This window comes from Manis pentadactyla, chromosome 7, assembly GCF_030020395.1.
Source record: "Manis pentadactyla isolate mManPen7 chromosome 7, mManPen7.hap1, whole genome shotgun sequence".
NCBI classification, from domain to species: Eukaryota; Metazoa; Chordata; class Mammalia; order Pholidota; family Manidae; genus Manis; species Manis pentadactyla.
Window position 1 is genome coordinate 49596294 of NC_080025.1, and position 15603 is coordinate 49611896.

Here is a 15603-nt window from a genome sequence, read left to right on the forward strand (position 1 = left end):
CAGAAACATGAACATCATCTCAGACCCATGCCTTTCCTTCACCTCGGATACCCGGCTGTCACCATCTCCCAGCAATTCTGCCCCTCTCCTTGAATCCACTGCCCTAGTCTTGGCCCAGGGCTTCTTTGCCTCCTGCAAAAAACACCACTGGTCTTGCTGTTTCTCCTACAGCCTCCCCAAGCTGTCCACAGCCCTGCCGAAAGCAGCTGCATAAGATGAAAACTGAATGAGTCCCTTCTCTGAGCAAGGCCCTTCATTTTCCCAACTGTTAGAAACTGAGTGTTTCCCAAACTTCATTTGGTGGGAATAACATCCTCCAGTAAGATGGCCTTTGCGAGGTATTTAGGACTACATGAGGGACTCTCATGAATAGGATTAGCAGAGTCATGAGAGAGCGTGCTTCCTCCCCCTGCTCTCCGCCCACGTGGGCCAGCAGCCTGCAGCACAGAAGAGCTCTCACCAACCTGGCCATGCTGGCAGCCTGTCTGGGACTTTCCAGCCTCCAGAACTGTGAGAAACAAACTTCTGTTGTTCAAGCCACCCAGTCTGTGGAACGTTATTACAGAAGCCCAAACTGACTAAGACACCAACTAAAAAGAAAAATATCCAAGTCCCAGTTTTTTTTTTAAATATCAAGTCACTATGCTGTATACCTGAAACTAATATGCTATGTGTCAATTATACCTCAACTAAAAAACACTTTAACATGAAAAAAAAGCCCCTCCAGCCCCTTGGCGCTCATGGAACAAACATGAACACTTTCATTCTCCACCCCTGCCCCCCATCCAAGCATATTTCCCTCATGCTCTCCCATCTCAGTAAATGTCATACCATCCACTCAGTTGCTCAGGTCCTTAAACTTGGAGATATCCTTGACTCTTTTCTTTCTCCCACACCCAATTCATCACCAAATAACCCACAAGCATTCTATCTACCTCTGTCCATCTTCAATGCTGCCTTCCTGATTTCCTGCCCAATGCCTTGGACTATTTAGAAGCTTTATCTCTGGTCCCCCTGCTTTACCTCCTGTCCTGTTCTGTCAATTCTTCAAATGTTCTTTAAACTAATCATAATCAGATGATGTTACCTTCCTCCCCTCCCTCGCCACCTTACAACTCTCCAGAAGCACCCATCATACTCAGAATAAAACCCAAAACACTTGCTGTGGCCTACAAAGGCTTTCATGGTCTGGCCCCTGCCTGTCTCTCTTAGCTTGTCTTCAACCCGCACTGGCCTTCTCCCTGCTTTTTTAGCATGCCACAGTCATTTGCACCTCGGGCCTTTGCACTCATGGTTAACTGTGAACAGTGTCAAGCTCTGGGGATGTATTGTGGGCAGACCCTACTCTTACCGATCTCTTGAAGAGGGAAGTGAGCAAACAAGCCAAACAAGCAAGATAGTACACACTGTGAGGATAAATACAGTGGGGTGAAGGGATGGAGAATGATGGGAAGGGTGCCTCAAGTTTGATAGGGTGGTGAGGGAAGGCTTCTCTAAGAAGGCAGCTTTGAGCGCAAATCCGAATAAACTGAGGGGGTGAGCCACACAGGTATCTGAGGAAGAGGTAGGAGCTCTTTCAAACAGTCCAAGGTAGGCACATAGCTGCAGGGCTTGGATGGTAGCTACATCATAAAACAGGCAACAAAGTCTTGTAATTAAATATGAGTGTCTTCACCAAAGACTTCTTTACCAAACATATAAGGCCTTCTACCGCTGGCTCCAGCCTGCTTCCCCAGCACCGTGTTCAGGTCACTTCTCCTACTGTGCGAACCTAGGCTCTGACCTTCCTAATAACCTGAAAGTATGCAGAATATGCACAACTGTTCGCTACCTCTAAGTCTTTGCAAATCCTGTTCCCCTGAAACTGCTCCCTACTGCCCACAGGTGGACACCTACAAAGATTTCAAGAGTCAGGCATCTGATACTCTGTGAAGCCCTTCCTGATGTTATCAGTTTCTTTCTTTCCTTTTTTTTTTTTGGCATCTAATAAAGTTCACCCATTTTAATGTACAGTTCTATGAGTTTTGACCAATGTATAGTAATATAATTACCACAATCAAAATACAGAACAGTTCTATCACCTTCCTCCAAAATTACCACTTTGTAGTCAAACCCTCCTCCTGCCCTAGGCAACCACTGGTTTGTTTACCATCCCAACAGTTTTGTCTTTTTCAAAATGTCATATAAACAAAGTCATTTGATATGCAGCCTTTGAGTCTGGCTTCAACTTACCACAATGCATTTTTCATCTATGCTATTGCATGTATCAGAATTTTTTTCTTTTTCTTACTGAGTAATAGTAGTCCACTGTATGCATACACTGGTTTATCCATTCAGCAATGAAGATTTCTGATGCTCCCAGTTAGAATGAATTCATAATTCATTCAAAAATGAATAAAGCTGCTGTAGATAGCCATATACTAGTTTTTGTGTAAACACAGTTCTTATTTAACCTGGGGAAATACCTGGGCATGAGACTGCTGGGTCATATAGCAAGTTTAGGTTCAACTTTATGACAAATGGCAAAACTGTTTTCCAGGTATACCTTAGAATGGCTTATACTGTACTGTTTTGCATTCCCACCACTGACATATGAGAGTTCCAGTGGTTCTGCATTCTCACTAACAGCTGCTATTAATCAGACTTTTCTCCTCTCTTTTATTTTAGCCACTACAGTAGGTGTGTTGTGGAATCTCTCTGTGGTTTCTATGTACATTTCCATAATGACTAGCGATGTTGTGCGCTGCCTCACATATTCAATGGCCATCTGTATGTCTTCACTGGTGAAGTGTCCTTATCTTTTGCGACTTTTTAATCAGGTTGCTTTCTTATTGTTGATTTAGAGGAGTTTGTTATACATTTTTGATACAATTCATTTTTCAGCTACGTAATTTGCAAACGTCTATAGGTTGTCTTTTCATCCTCTTGAGATTGTCTTTTGAGAAGCAAAACGTCTTGATTTCAATGAAGTCCAAACTTATCAAAAAATTTTAATGGGTCATTCCTCTGGCTTAACCTAATGTCACAGAAATTTTCTCCTGTTTTCTTTTAGCATATTTATAGTTTAAAGTTGATAGTGTTAGATTACTTTATGTATAGTTCATCACTTAATAATTTATGTTTTGATTTGAATTAATTTTTGTATATGGTATAAGGTATGGCTCAAGGTTCCTTTTTTTACTTTTGCAAGCAGAGGGGCAGCATCCAGAATGAACAGTCATTCCAGTCTGTCAACTGCCTACCATGAGGCAGTGGTATGCCAGACCTGCATACGACCCCTTAGTGAAGTAGGCAGTGATAAAAGACCAAGCTTAAAGCACTAATGTGGGTATTTCATTTCACTGATATCTTTACCTGAACCTTCCTCAACCTCACTGTCAAGCACATCATCCATAAAATGATCCACTTCTTCAAGTTTTAGATAATTTGTTTTCCATCATTGTTAACCTTGGCAATATTATGGAGAGTCTATGCTGACTTCCTCCTTGCCTAAGAGGAAATATTCAACTTACTATATGCATAAACAGCAGCATGGCTTCCAATACCATGATACATGACAAAAGGACAAAAATAAATACATTAAAAGAAATATACAATGTTGAGAATTGTAGCTCATTAGAATGAGTATATCCAATCTAACCAGTCTCCACGGACATCTTCATTAGCACTGGATTTACCCTGTGCATTCATTTGAACATTCTCATTCATGGGTAATTTTCTTTGACCACTAGGTTTGTATCTGGTGGGGATTACTCTCTGGGAACATGTGTCAAATTTAGATGCTCTGAAGCAGCAGGCTGGGCTGGGTTGGTATCTAATGTGGTGAAACTGCAGCTTGATATTGCACATAATAACACATTATATCAATGAGCATACATATATTTGCCATGCAGCATTTGCAGTGGGCTAAAAGCAGAATACACTGGGAGTCTATCTAGGTGGAAAAGCTTGCCCAAGAAACTGTCTATATTTCTTTGCATTACATGTGGGAACTGGAACTCTGTATGGGATCCATTCGTGCTTATGGAAGCATACAATGTCTCAATCCTTCTGAAGAACAACTGTCAGTTCTAAATAAGACTTCCTCAGTGGAGGATGGGAGTGTCTGATCTTGATTCTTTTGAACTAGAGCCAATGCTTCATGAGTTTCTCTCTTGGTGATGGGTTTTGGAGAACTGAGAGGCATTCATTAAGTACACAAATGATACACCATATGAAACTCATCTTGTTTTCTGATAATGTCTTCTGGCTACAAATGATCAGACTCTGCCCAAAAAACCAATCTCTCATCTTTTGTCAAATTTCCCATGGTTCAGGAAATCAGGACCTGGATCAGCTGGGTCCTCTGCTCAGCATCTCACAAGACTGTAGTCAAGAGCTGACCAGGTTATATCCTCCTCTACAAGCTCAGCTTTCTCTTCCAAGTTCATGTAGTTGCCAGCAGAATTCAGTTCCTTACAGTTGTAGGACAAAGGCCCTCAGTTCCAAAAAGCCAGCTGCAGTTCCCTGACAAATGTCTCTATCCATAGGCAGTTCACATCATGCCAACATGCTTCTTCAATCCAGCATAATTTCTCTCTGTGGAGAGTCTAACTATAGACTCTATTTATTTAATAGGAATAGTTGGAATATATGTACACTGAGGTTGCCCAATTCTTTTTAAAAGACATCTTAGGTAGTTGGAGTCTTTCAAGTAATATGCTCATTTCATCTAAATTGTTGAATTCCTAGCCATAAAGATATTCATACTCTTCTGTCATTATCCTTTTAATGTTTGTAGAATCTGTAGTGATGTGTTCTCTCTTATTTCTGATGTTGATAACTTATATCTTCTTTTTCTCCTGAGCAGCCTGGCTAGAGGTTTATCAGTTCTAATAACCTCAAAAAATACTTTTGCTTTTTCACAGATTTTCTTGTTTTTTCAGTTGCACTGATTTCTGCTCTTGTCCTGCTTATTTTGGATTTAATAGGCTCTTTTTTTTAGGTTGGAGCTTAGGTCATTGATTTGAAACCTCTCTCTTTTCAAATATAAGCATTTAGTGCCATAAATTTCCCTGTAAGTGATGGCCACGCTTTAGCTTCATCCCACAAACTGTGGAATGGCACACTCACTTTCATTCAGTTAACAAAATGTCTAGCTTTCATTTTCATTCAGTCAACAAAATGTCTAATTTCCCTTCTGATTAATGGCTTATTTAGAAATGTGTTGTTTAGATTCCAACTCTCTAGGGAATTCTCAGACATTTTCCTATTACAGATTTTTCATTTAATTCCATTGCAGTCAGAAAACATCCTTTAAATGACTTGAATCCTTTAAAGTTTTTCAAAACAAGTTTTATGATCCAGAATAGGGTCTATCTTAGTAAATGCTTTGGGCGCACTTGGAAAGAATATATATCCTAGTGCTTGCGGGTAGATGTTTCCCAAGTCTGTTAGGTCGAGTTGGTTGACAGTGTTGTTCAAGTCTTCTGCATCCTTACTGATTTTGTCTGCTTATTCTATCAGTTATTGAGGGGTACTGAACTTCATTGTAGATTTGTGTATTTCTCTCTTCAGTTACCAGTTTTTGATTCATGCATTTCGAAGCTCCATCATAAGATACATTAAGGTTTATGATGATATGTCTTATCAATTAACTGACTGCTTTATTATTCTGAAATGACTACTTTTATTCCCATATTTTTCACCCTGAAATTTATTTTGTCTTATATTAACAATCCACTCCCATTTTACACTGATTAGTATTAGCTTAGTACATTTTCTTTAACCTTTAACTTTTACCCTGTGTATTTTCATGTCTAAAATGAGTTTCTTGTAAGCAGCATATAGTCAGGTCTTGCTTTTTTACTGCCTTTCAGTGAAGTGTTCACATTATTTACATTGTGATTACCAGTATGATTGAGTTTCAGTCCACCATCTTTCTGCTTGTCTTCTACTTATCTAATTTCTTCTTTAGATTATTTCTTATGATTCCATTGCACCTCATTATTGGCTCTTAACTGTAACTTTTTTTCAGTGTCATTTTAAGGCTTTTATATTACATATATTTTACTTATCACAACTTCCTTAAAGTAATATTATACCATTTCACAAATAAGACTCTTATAACAGCACACTTCCATCTCCTGCTTCCCGGATTTTGTACTATAGTTACACACGTTAATTCTATATTAGTTATAAACCCCACAAGGTTTCAGTCTGGAAAAGAGGAACCATTCCATGCGTTCTAAGCATAAAGTTCAACACAGGGAATTAGAGGCTCATATAACCCCTGCAACCACCGGGAAACTAAAGCCAGAGAAGCCATCACTGGCCACCTCCCTGCTGTACTTCTCAAGAGCTTGTCTGGAAGCCAAGATGTCTGGAAAGTGTCCACTGTCTCTCTCAGCCTGTAGCTCAGGGGAAACTGATTCACAGGAGCCTGACACCCTGCTGCTGCTAAACCCCACCCCAGCTTTAGCTCTTACCTGATGTGAGAGCTGCAGTTGTATCCTGTGAATGTCTCTCTTTCTTCAGCCTTCCATGTCTCCTAAGTATACCTCTAACTGGCCAATGTCACATGTGAGAGAGAATTCTGGGAAATTTAGTTCCTAGCTCCTCTTCCTTGGATTACAGGTCAGCGAGGAAAAGAGTGGCCACAATACCCAACTGACAATAGGCAACTTAGCCGAGTTAGTACCTTTTGGGTCACATGTCTAGTTTTTATTTTTACTTCTTGAAGGTCTCACATACCAAAAAGAAGTAAGACAGTCACTAGAGAAATCTTTACAGCCAAACACATATACCTGGTCAAACATTTGTTTCTTAACCAAGAGAAAGAGACACATACCTCCGTATATGGCATTCCTAAGATTAACTACTGAATTCCTACATTCCAGATAACAACCAGGAACATAAGTTTCTATTAGCTTCCAAAGAGCCACAAGGCTAAGAAATAGCTCCACTATCTGTAATAGGCCACATTGTTTTTTTACTCCAGTAGTTACTGATAGACACAAACCTGCATATACAATCTGGCTTGCATAGGAAAAGACTGAATGACCAAGCACTTTATGGTTTGGTTTAGACAGTGTTCTTTTGCAAAACTGACACAGGGATATGAGCAAAAATATTGATATATTTTTTTAATTTTTAATTTAATTTTTATTTTGGTATCATTAATCTACAATTACATGAGGAACATTATGTTTACTAGACTCCCCCCAACAAGTCCCCCCACATACCACATTACAGTCTCTGTCCATCAGCATAGTAAGATGCTATAGAGTCACTACTTGTCTTCTCTGTTGTACAGCCCTCCCTGTGCCCCCCCTCATTATATATGCTAATCACAATGCCCCCTTTCTTTCTTTATTCCCCCTCCTTATCCCTCCCTTCCCAACCATCCTCCCCAGTCCCTTTCTCTTTGGTACCTGTTAGTCCATTCTTGGGTTCTGTGAGTCTGCTGCTGTTTTGCTCCTTCAGTTTTTTCTATGTTCTTATATTCCACAGATGAGTGAAATCATTTGATATTTGTCTTTCTCCACCTGGCTTATTTCACTGAGCATAATACCCTCTAGCTCCATCAATGTTGTTGCAAATGGTAGGATTTGTTTTCTTCCTATGGCTGAATAATATTCCATTGTGTATATGTACCACATCTTCTTTATCCATTCATCTACTGATGGACACTTAGGTTGCTTCCAATTCCTGGCTTTGTAAATAGTGCTGTGATAAACATAGGGGTGCATATGCCTTTTTCAAACTGGTCTGCTGCATTCTTAGGGTAAATTCCTAAAAGTGGAATTCCTGGGTCAAATGGTATTTCTATTTTGAGCTTTTTGAGGAACCTCCATACTGCTTTCCACAATGGTTGAACTAATTTACATTCCCACCAGCAGCGTAGGAGGGTTCCCCTTTCTCCACAACCTCACCAACATATGTTGTTGTTTGTGTTTTAGATGGTGGCAATCCTTACTGGTGTGAGGTGATATCTCATTGTGGTTTTAATTTGCATTTCTCTGATAACTAGCGATGTGGAGCATCTTTTCATGTGTCTGTTGGCCATCTGAATTTCTTCTTTGGAGAACTGTTCAGCTCCTCTTCCCATTTTTTAATTGGATTATTTGCTTTTTGTTTGTTGAGGAGCATGAGCTCTTTATATATTTTGGATGTCAAGCCTTTATTGGATCTGTCATTTACGAAAATATTCTCCCATACTGTAGGGTACCTTTTTGTTCTATTGATGATGTCCTTTGCTGTACAGAAGCTTTTCAGCTTGATATAATCCCACTTGTTCATTTTTGCTTTTGCTTCACTTGCCCAGGGATATGTTCATTAAGAAGTTGTTCATGTTTATGTCCAAGAGATTTTTGTCTATGTTTTTTTGTAAGAGTTTTATGGTTTCATGACTTACATTCAGGTCTTTGATCCATTTCGAATTTACTTTTGTGTATGGGCTTAGACAATGATCCAGTTTTATTCTCTTACATGTAGCTGTCCAGTTTTTCCAACACCAGCTGTTGAAGAGGCTGTCATTTCCCCACTGTATGTCCATGGCTCCTTTATCATATATTAATTGACCATATATGTTTGGGTTAATATCTGGACTCTCTATCCTGTTCCACTGGTCTGTGGGTCTGTTCTTGTGCCAGTACCAAATTGTCTTGATTACTGTGGCTTTGTAGTAGAGTTTGAAGTTGGGAAGCGAGATCTCCCCTGCTTTATTCTTCCTTCTCAGGATTGCTTTGGCTATTTGGGGTCTTTTGTGGTTCCATATGAATTTTAAAACTATTTGTTCCAGTTCATTGAAGAATGCTGTTGGTATTTTGATAGAGATTGCATTGAATCTGTAGATTGCTTTAGGCATGATGGCCATTTTGACAATATTAAAAAATATTGATATCTTTACAGCTGAGTTGACTCTTCATATTACATGAGGCCTCTAAAAGGCATGTTCTGAAAGAAAACTGAAAACCAAAGAGATGAGGATTTCTGGTTTCAGATTCCATATTTCAGGAGCTTACCAGTTGCCATTCCATCCTAAAAAGTAAAAAGCTAACCACTCTAAAAAAAAGCAGGGCCTCTTCTAGGATCCTTCAGAGAGGTGATGACACAAGGCAAACCACTGTCCTCAAGACTGGACAGACAGAGTAACAACTTAATGGAGCAGAGACTAATGAGTAGGAACCATGGCAGGAACCAGTGCTACAGGAGGAAAGCCTGAATTGTAACTGATCAATTGCTGGAGGCTCAGGGTGGACAACTCTAAGAGTTAAAAATTCCACGGGTACCTACCTCAATTTTGTGAGATTTAAATCCAGGAACTTTACCAGGTTCCCATAGTAAATACTGGAGAAATAGCCCTTTATGCTTCCAGCAGGAGGGAAAAAGAACTATTTTCAAACAAGCCAGAGTTAACAAGGCCTGAACTCAGGGTAAACTAGTTAACCTACTAGGGTATTATCAGAGCCTAATCTAAGGGAAGGGAAATGCCTAACTCTAAGCCACTCTAGCATCTTCTCCCACATAATGGAAGAGGAAAATAAAGAAACATCTGCAATATTCACAATCCAGAGGCACAGGCTCACTAAAAGACTGAGACCTAATCACTATAATAAGACTATAGGACTATAGGATACTTCACCTCTCCCCACACCTCACCACCACATTACTAAAGGCCTATTTATAGCAGTTCCTTTTACCTGGTACATCACGTCTGGCTATTAAGAAAAAATGAGAAGACATGCCAAAAGACAAAGAAAAAACGTAATCTGAAGAGAAAGGGCAAACATCAATCAGACATGGCAGGGGTGTTGGAATTATCAGACTTGGAATTTTAAAAATTATGATTATTATGCTAAGGGCTCTAATGGATAAAGTAGACATCATGTAAGACCAGATAGGCAATGTAAGCAGAGAGATGGAAATCTTAAGAAAGCATGAAAAAAAGTGCCGGAGATCAGAAACGTAACAGAGATGAAGAATGCCTTTTATGGGCTTATTAGTAGAGTGGACTCAGCTGGGAAAGAGTCTCCAAGCTTGAGGATATCTCAATAGTAACCTCCAAAACAGAAGAGCAAAGAGAACAAAGGCTGAAGGGGGCAGAGACAGAAAGCAAGGACTGTCAGGTAACTACAAAAGGTGTTAACGTCTGTGTAACAGGAATATTAGAAAGAGAAGAGAGAGAGAGAAAAGAAGAGGTATTTGAAAAAATAATAATTGAGAATTTCCCCAAATTAACATCAGACACCAATTCATAGATCCAGGAAGCTCAGAGAACACCATGAAGGACAAATGCTATGCACACCAAAAATACTTACATAAACCATTAAATTACAGAGAATCAAAGATAATGGAAAACATCCTAAGAGAGGCAGAGGGAAAAACAACTTTAAAAAAGTTAAGAATTACATCCTACTTCTCTGCAGAAACCATAAAATGCAAGCACAGAGTGGAGTAAAATATGTAACATGTTGAGAGATAAAAACTACCAACCTAGAATTCTCTACCCTGTGAAATGATCCTTCCATAGAAAAAGAGAAACAGAGTGTTCAGACAAACAGAAATTGAGGGAACTAGCTGCCAACAGGCTGCCTTGCAAGAAATCTTAAAAGAAGTGACTTAGAAAAAAGGAAAATAAGATGGTAAAAAGGAAAATAATAAAATAAATAATAAACTCAGGTTTACATAAAGAAAGGAAGAGCATTAAAGAAGGATTAAGTGAAAGTAATATAAAAACCTTATTTTTCTTACTCTTAACTGATCTAACCAGTAATTCATTCAAAATAATACAAATGAAGTATTTGTTATATAAGATGTATGTAGACATCTTATGTATTTATACGCTTATGTATGCTTTTATATACATGAAATGAATGACAGCAATGACACAAAGCACCAGATGAAGGAATAGGATGATTTCGTTATTTTAAGGTACTCATACCCTGTAAGTGGTACAGTTTTACTTGAAAATTGACTTGGATTAGCTATAAATGCACACTATGATCTATATGGCAACCACTAAAAAAAGTTTAAAGAATATAATCAATATGCTAGCAAAGGGGAGAAAGTGAAAGCATATAAAATGCTCAGTTAAAACCACAAAAGACAGGAAAGAGTGGAAGACAAAAACAAAGGAACAAAGAACAAGGGCAACAAATAGAAAACAGTAACAAATATTAATCCAACTGTATCAATAATCGTTTTGAACACTGAGGTCTAAATGTATCAGGTAGAAGACAGATCATAAAAGTGAATTCAAAACCAAGATCCAATTATATGTCATCTACAAGAAACCCACTTTAAATATAAAGACATACACAGAGTAAAGAAAGTAGGAGTAGCTATATTAATTTCAAGAAGGGTATTACATAATAATAATGGGATCCAAGAAGACATAATAATGCTTAACATGTATGAGCCTAACAACATAGCATCAAATTATATGATGCAAAAACCTGATAGAGCTGCAAAGAGAAATTTATAAATCCACTACCATAGTTACGTAACACAGAAAAACTCAATTAACCTCTGGGTTTAAAATTCAACACTAACATTAACATGAAAATGAACTCAAGTAGCCCACAAAAACTTTGTAACCACCACAGTGGCAGTTTCTCTTTGTTATCCCTATTTTCTGAATCTCATGGTCAGAGATAAGGCAGAAAGTTGATTTTGGGGAACCCAGGCCATCCGGTCCTAAGGATGAAGCAATAAGGAAAACAAAAAGCAATGGAATTGACCCAATAAGGTCTGTTTAGATACTTGCAAGTTGCTCTTTTATGTGTCTGTGAACACCACAGTTTCTCTCCCCTTTAAAAGCCCTAACTGCATGTGCTTCAGGCGGACAGTGGTTCTTTAAGGTACAAGACTGCTGCTCTCTCATTTGCTGTCAAATTAATAAACTATTCTTTCCCTTTCCTCAAAACCTTGTCATTGTGCATATAACATAGGGGGAGTCACAGGGAAGGTAGTATAGCACAGAGAAGACAAGTAGTGATTCTATAGCATTTTACTATGCTGATGGACAGTGACTGTAATGGGGTATTGTGGTGGGGACTTAATAATGGGGGGAATCTAGTAACCACAATGTTGCTCATGTGATTGTATATTAATGATACCAAAATAAAAATAAAAATAAAAAAAACCTTGTCATTGTGTTTTGTGACTTGACTTTGGTACCAAGGACCGGTTGTTGGTTAACAGCTGGAGCCTTTAAACACACCTCTATCAGAAATGGACAAATCCAGCCAGCATAAAAGCAGTAAAGTCAGAGCTGAACTCAATAATACCATCAATCAAAGGGATATAACTGACATCTCTAGACTACTTCATCTAACAACAGCAGAGTACACATGCTTCTCAAGCTCACATGAAACATGAACCCACACAGACCACAGTTTGGGCCATAAAACACCTTTAAAAATTTAAAAGAACTGAAATTATACCATATTTGTAATCACAATGGAATTAAACTATAAATCAATAACAGAAAAATAACTGGGAAACCCCAAAACATTGAGATTAAACAAATCAAAGAGATAGCTAAACTGTTCTGTAGAGATGGCTAAAACTTTGGGGCTGGGAACCAGCAAAAGGTAGAAGCAAGGGGAAGAGAGATGATCAGAAAGGAGAAAGTGCATGCAGGTTATGAAGCTGAAACCAGTAATATGCAGAGGAGGAAGCCAGTAGGACATGCCCAGTGGAGCAATCTGCAATTATTTCTAGAAACCAGGATGTCAAAAATTCCACTTTCAGTTGTTTGCTGTGCTCTGCTGCCTTGGACCTTTGGTAAAACGCCACTATATACACATAGGAACAGAGGCACTTTCAACAGCAGAAAAGGGACAAACATAAGGGACAGCAAAGTGACACTCAAAAACTTGAAATTCAGGGCCAAATCACAGTCACCGAGTGAGCTTGCTCTTTTTGGATGGAAAGTGGTGTTTGGAGCTCCAGATCTGATCATGGATTTGGAGAAAGTTGGGATTATGAGAACATTCTCTGCCAACTTAGAAAAAATATGTTTTGAGATGAAGAAGGTAGAATAAACTGTAAAAACTGCTGCAGAAGAACTTCAAGGAGGGAGGCATGAGGGTACAGGTGCTGAACCACCAGACTGCAAGAGGGAAAGGAGATTCCAAACAGGAATGACAATGCAATGTTTCTCATGCATTGTTTACAAGAAACAAAAAGTTTGACGAGACATTGGTTGGCATGGGAAAACAGGCATATTCATACATGCAGGAAGGAGAGAAAAGCAGGCAAACTTTATAGAACAACTTGGAAATATGTATTATGTAAATATTCTTTGATCCAGTAAATCCATTTCTAAGGATGTAGCCTATTGATCTACATAAGTTAAATGACTAATTTTGTTGCAGACTTGCTTACAATAGTGAAAGATCAAACATAATGTATATGTTGTTAATAACATGCTGGTTTTATTAAGTTTGGTATAGCCCAGAAATGGAATATTACACAGCTATATAAAAAAAAAAGAACAAGGAAGCTATATCTCTAAGGAACTGATCTCCAAGATACATTGTTGGAAAATAAAAGCAAAATACAAATCAGTGTAACTTGTGTGCTACCAATCATGTAAAAATAGAAGGGTGGCAGATAAAGAAAAAAAATATTTGTTGTATATATTTAGAGTCCCTCTGAAAGAAGAGCCAAGAAAGCAGTAATATCAGTTGCTTAGGAGCATGAGAAACAGTAGCTGGCAGGGAACAGGACTTCTCAGGGTAAATTTTCTTCTCTAAATTGTTTAAAGATTTGAATCATGTGAATATTAATTTTCCAAAATACAAACACTAAAGATAGGTGTCAATATCCAAAGGATGTTCCAAGCAGATGAGAACTCCACAGCTTGTACAGTCCCTGGCTTACCCCCATCGCCCTGGGGCTTCCTCTGCTGTGCCCAGCATCCTCTGCTGCCCCACCTTCGGGGCCCTCTGCCCGTGACCATGCCCTGTCCAGTACCCCCAAATCATCTGACTCCTCACACCTGCAGGCGACAACTGCTGCTTTCACTCACCTTTCCAGCCCAGAGTAATCTGCTTTTCACTACCATGCCTCTCTGCTTCACCACAGGTCATATCAGACCTCATGGCCAAATTCAAGGGATTTTCCTCAGTTGCATTCTCCTGAACCTCAGACATGTCTGAAATGTAACTTTAAATTTGGTTCTTCTTTAATTTTAATCTTTTATTTTAATCTTCTTTAAATTCACTCCTTCCTTGTTCTCTCACCTCACACCAAGCTTTTCTTTTCATACTGCACCATTTTCCTTCTTTACTCTGCCCCCCAGACATGCATATTTCCAAATACTCAAACCTTATCCCTCTGTTCTCTCTTCTCCATATTCCCAAAGTTGGGAACCCCTCATTCTTAAGGTTTCCCTGACTACCTTTATGCTTAAGACTCCAACATCTTGAGCTATGAGCCGTCCTCTTCTCCAAGCTGCAGTTGCAGGAAGAAATGCAAACTGGGAATATCCACCTGCCCACCTCACGCTGCCCTGGATTCCAATCATCTGCCTCCCCTGACTGGCTTTGCCTTGAGACTTCTGGGCAAAGGCTAGCGGCTCTGCGAATTCTATCAGGCACCCCACTTGAAATGCTTGCAATCCTGTGAGTCATTCATGCATTTAACAAACATCCTCTGAGACCAAAGGGCTTAATGCAGCTAAAAATCTTTCTTCACCCTTTCCCTCCAGCCAGCCTCTGACACAGCAAGTTTTCCTTTAAAATTTCTGTCATATGATTTCCTTCCTCTACATTTTCACTGACCCACCCAAGCTCTGGATAACATTGTAAGATTACTAAATGGTTTCTGAATCAACCTGTCATTTAGTCAACTAACATTTAGTGAGGACAAAGTATGGATGAGGCATCATGTCAGATGCTGGGGGGAAACTAAAGTGAACAAGGCACACAGACTCCAAGTCAGGGAATGGTAAGTAACAAAAAAAGAAAGGAGGAAGGAAGGAAAGGGCAATAGGAATTCTCAAAGGGAGGTATAACTTTCAGAGAGAAAGCACTGAGAAAACTTTTCATGGAGCAGAAATGACATTTGACAGTGACCTGGAGAGAGCAAAAAATGCAGAAATTACCTGCAGAGAATTCTTTCAAGAAGCCTCCCTTTGAAAGGAGTTAGAAAAGATTACAGTAGCTTGACAAGATATCATGTGTTGTTCTGTCCTGATGAAAGTAAAAACTAAAGCATTTTGAAGTATTCATGAGAAAGAACGGAAAGAAATGAGGTTAAAAGGCACCTGGTAAAGGAGATAACAACCAGGGAGGCAGTGCAAGGTCTGAACAGGCAACAGAGTTTGTAGTTCCATATGGAGAGGGGTACGTTTTCACCAGAAACATCTTGAACTGGATGCAACTGGTCCTTTTCCAACATCCATTCCGCTTTCTTCTTCCCATGTCCAGCCCAGGAGTAGAGAGGGAAGCTGCTCCAAGAAGGGCCTACTTAGTCTAAGCCAACTGGGAAAATCCAGGCTCCACTAATACAGTAATTGATCCAGAAATGAGAATGTGACCCGATTCTGGCCAATAAGACCTAAAGAGGCATTTGATATTGCTGCAAAAAAAAAGAGTATCCCCCTCATCT

The 15603-nt window shown here is 39.2% G+C and overlaps 1 protein-coding gene across 2 annotated transcripts in view; it reads right to left on the minus strand.

Annotated features, from left to right (window-relative positions):
- The window catches only part of BLVRA (biliverdin reductase A), a 65992-nt gene that overhangs the window by 38063 nt on the left and 12326 nt on the right, over nt 1-15603 (minus strand). The window contains exon 3 of one of the 2 annotated variants that reach the window (XM_057504368.1): nt 14021-14146. The exons of the other annotated variant lie outside the window; for it this stretch is intronic. Coding sequence (XP_057360351.1) covers nt 14021-14056 — 36 coding nt within the window. The 5' untranslated portion in view covers nt 14057-14146. The remainder of the gene's footprint in view (nt 1-14020; nt 14147-15603) is intronic. 2 annotated transcript variants of the gene reach the window in all.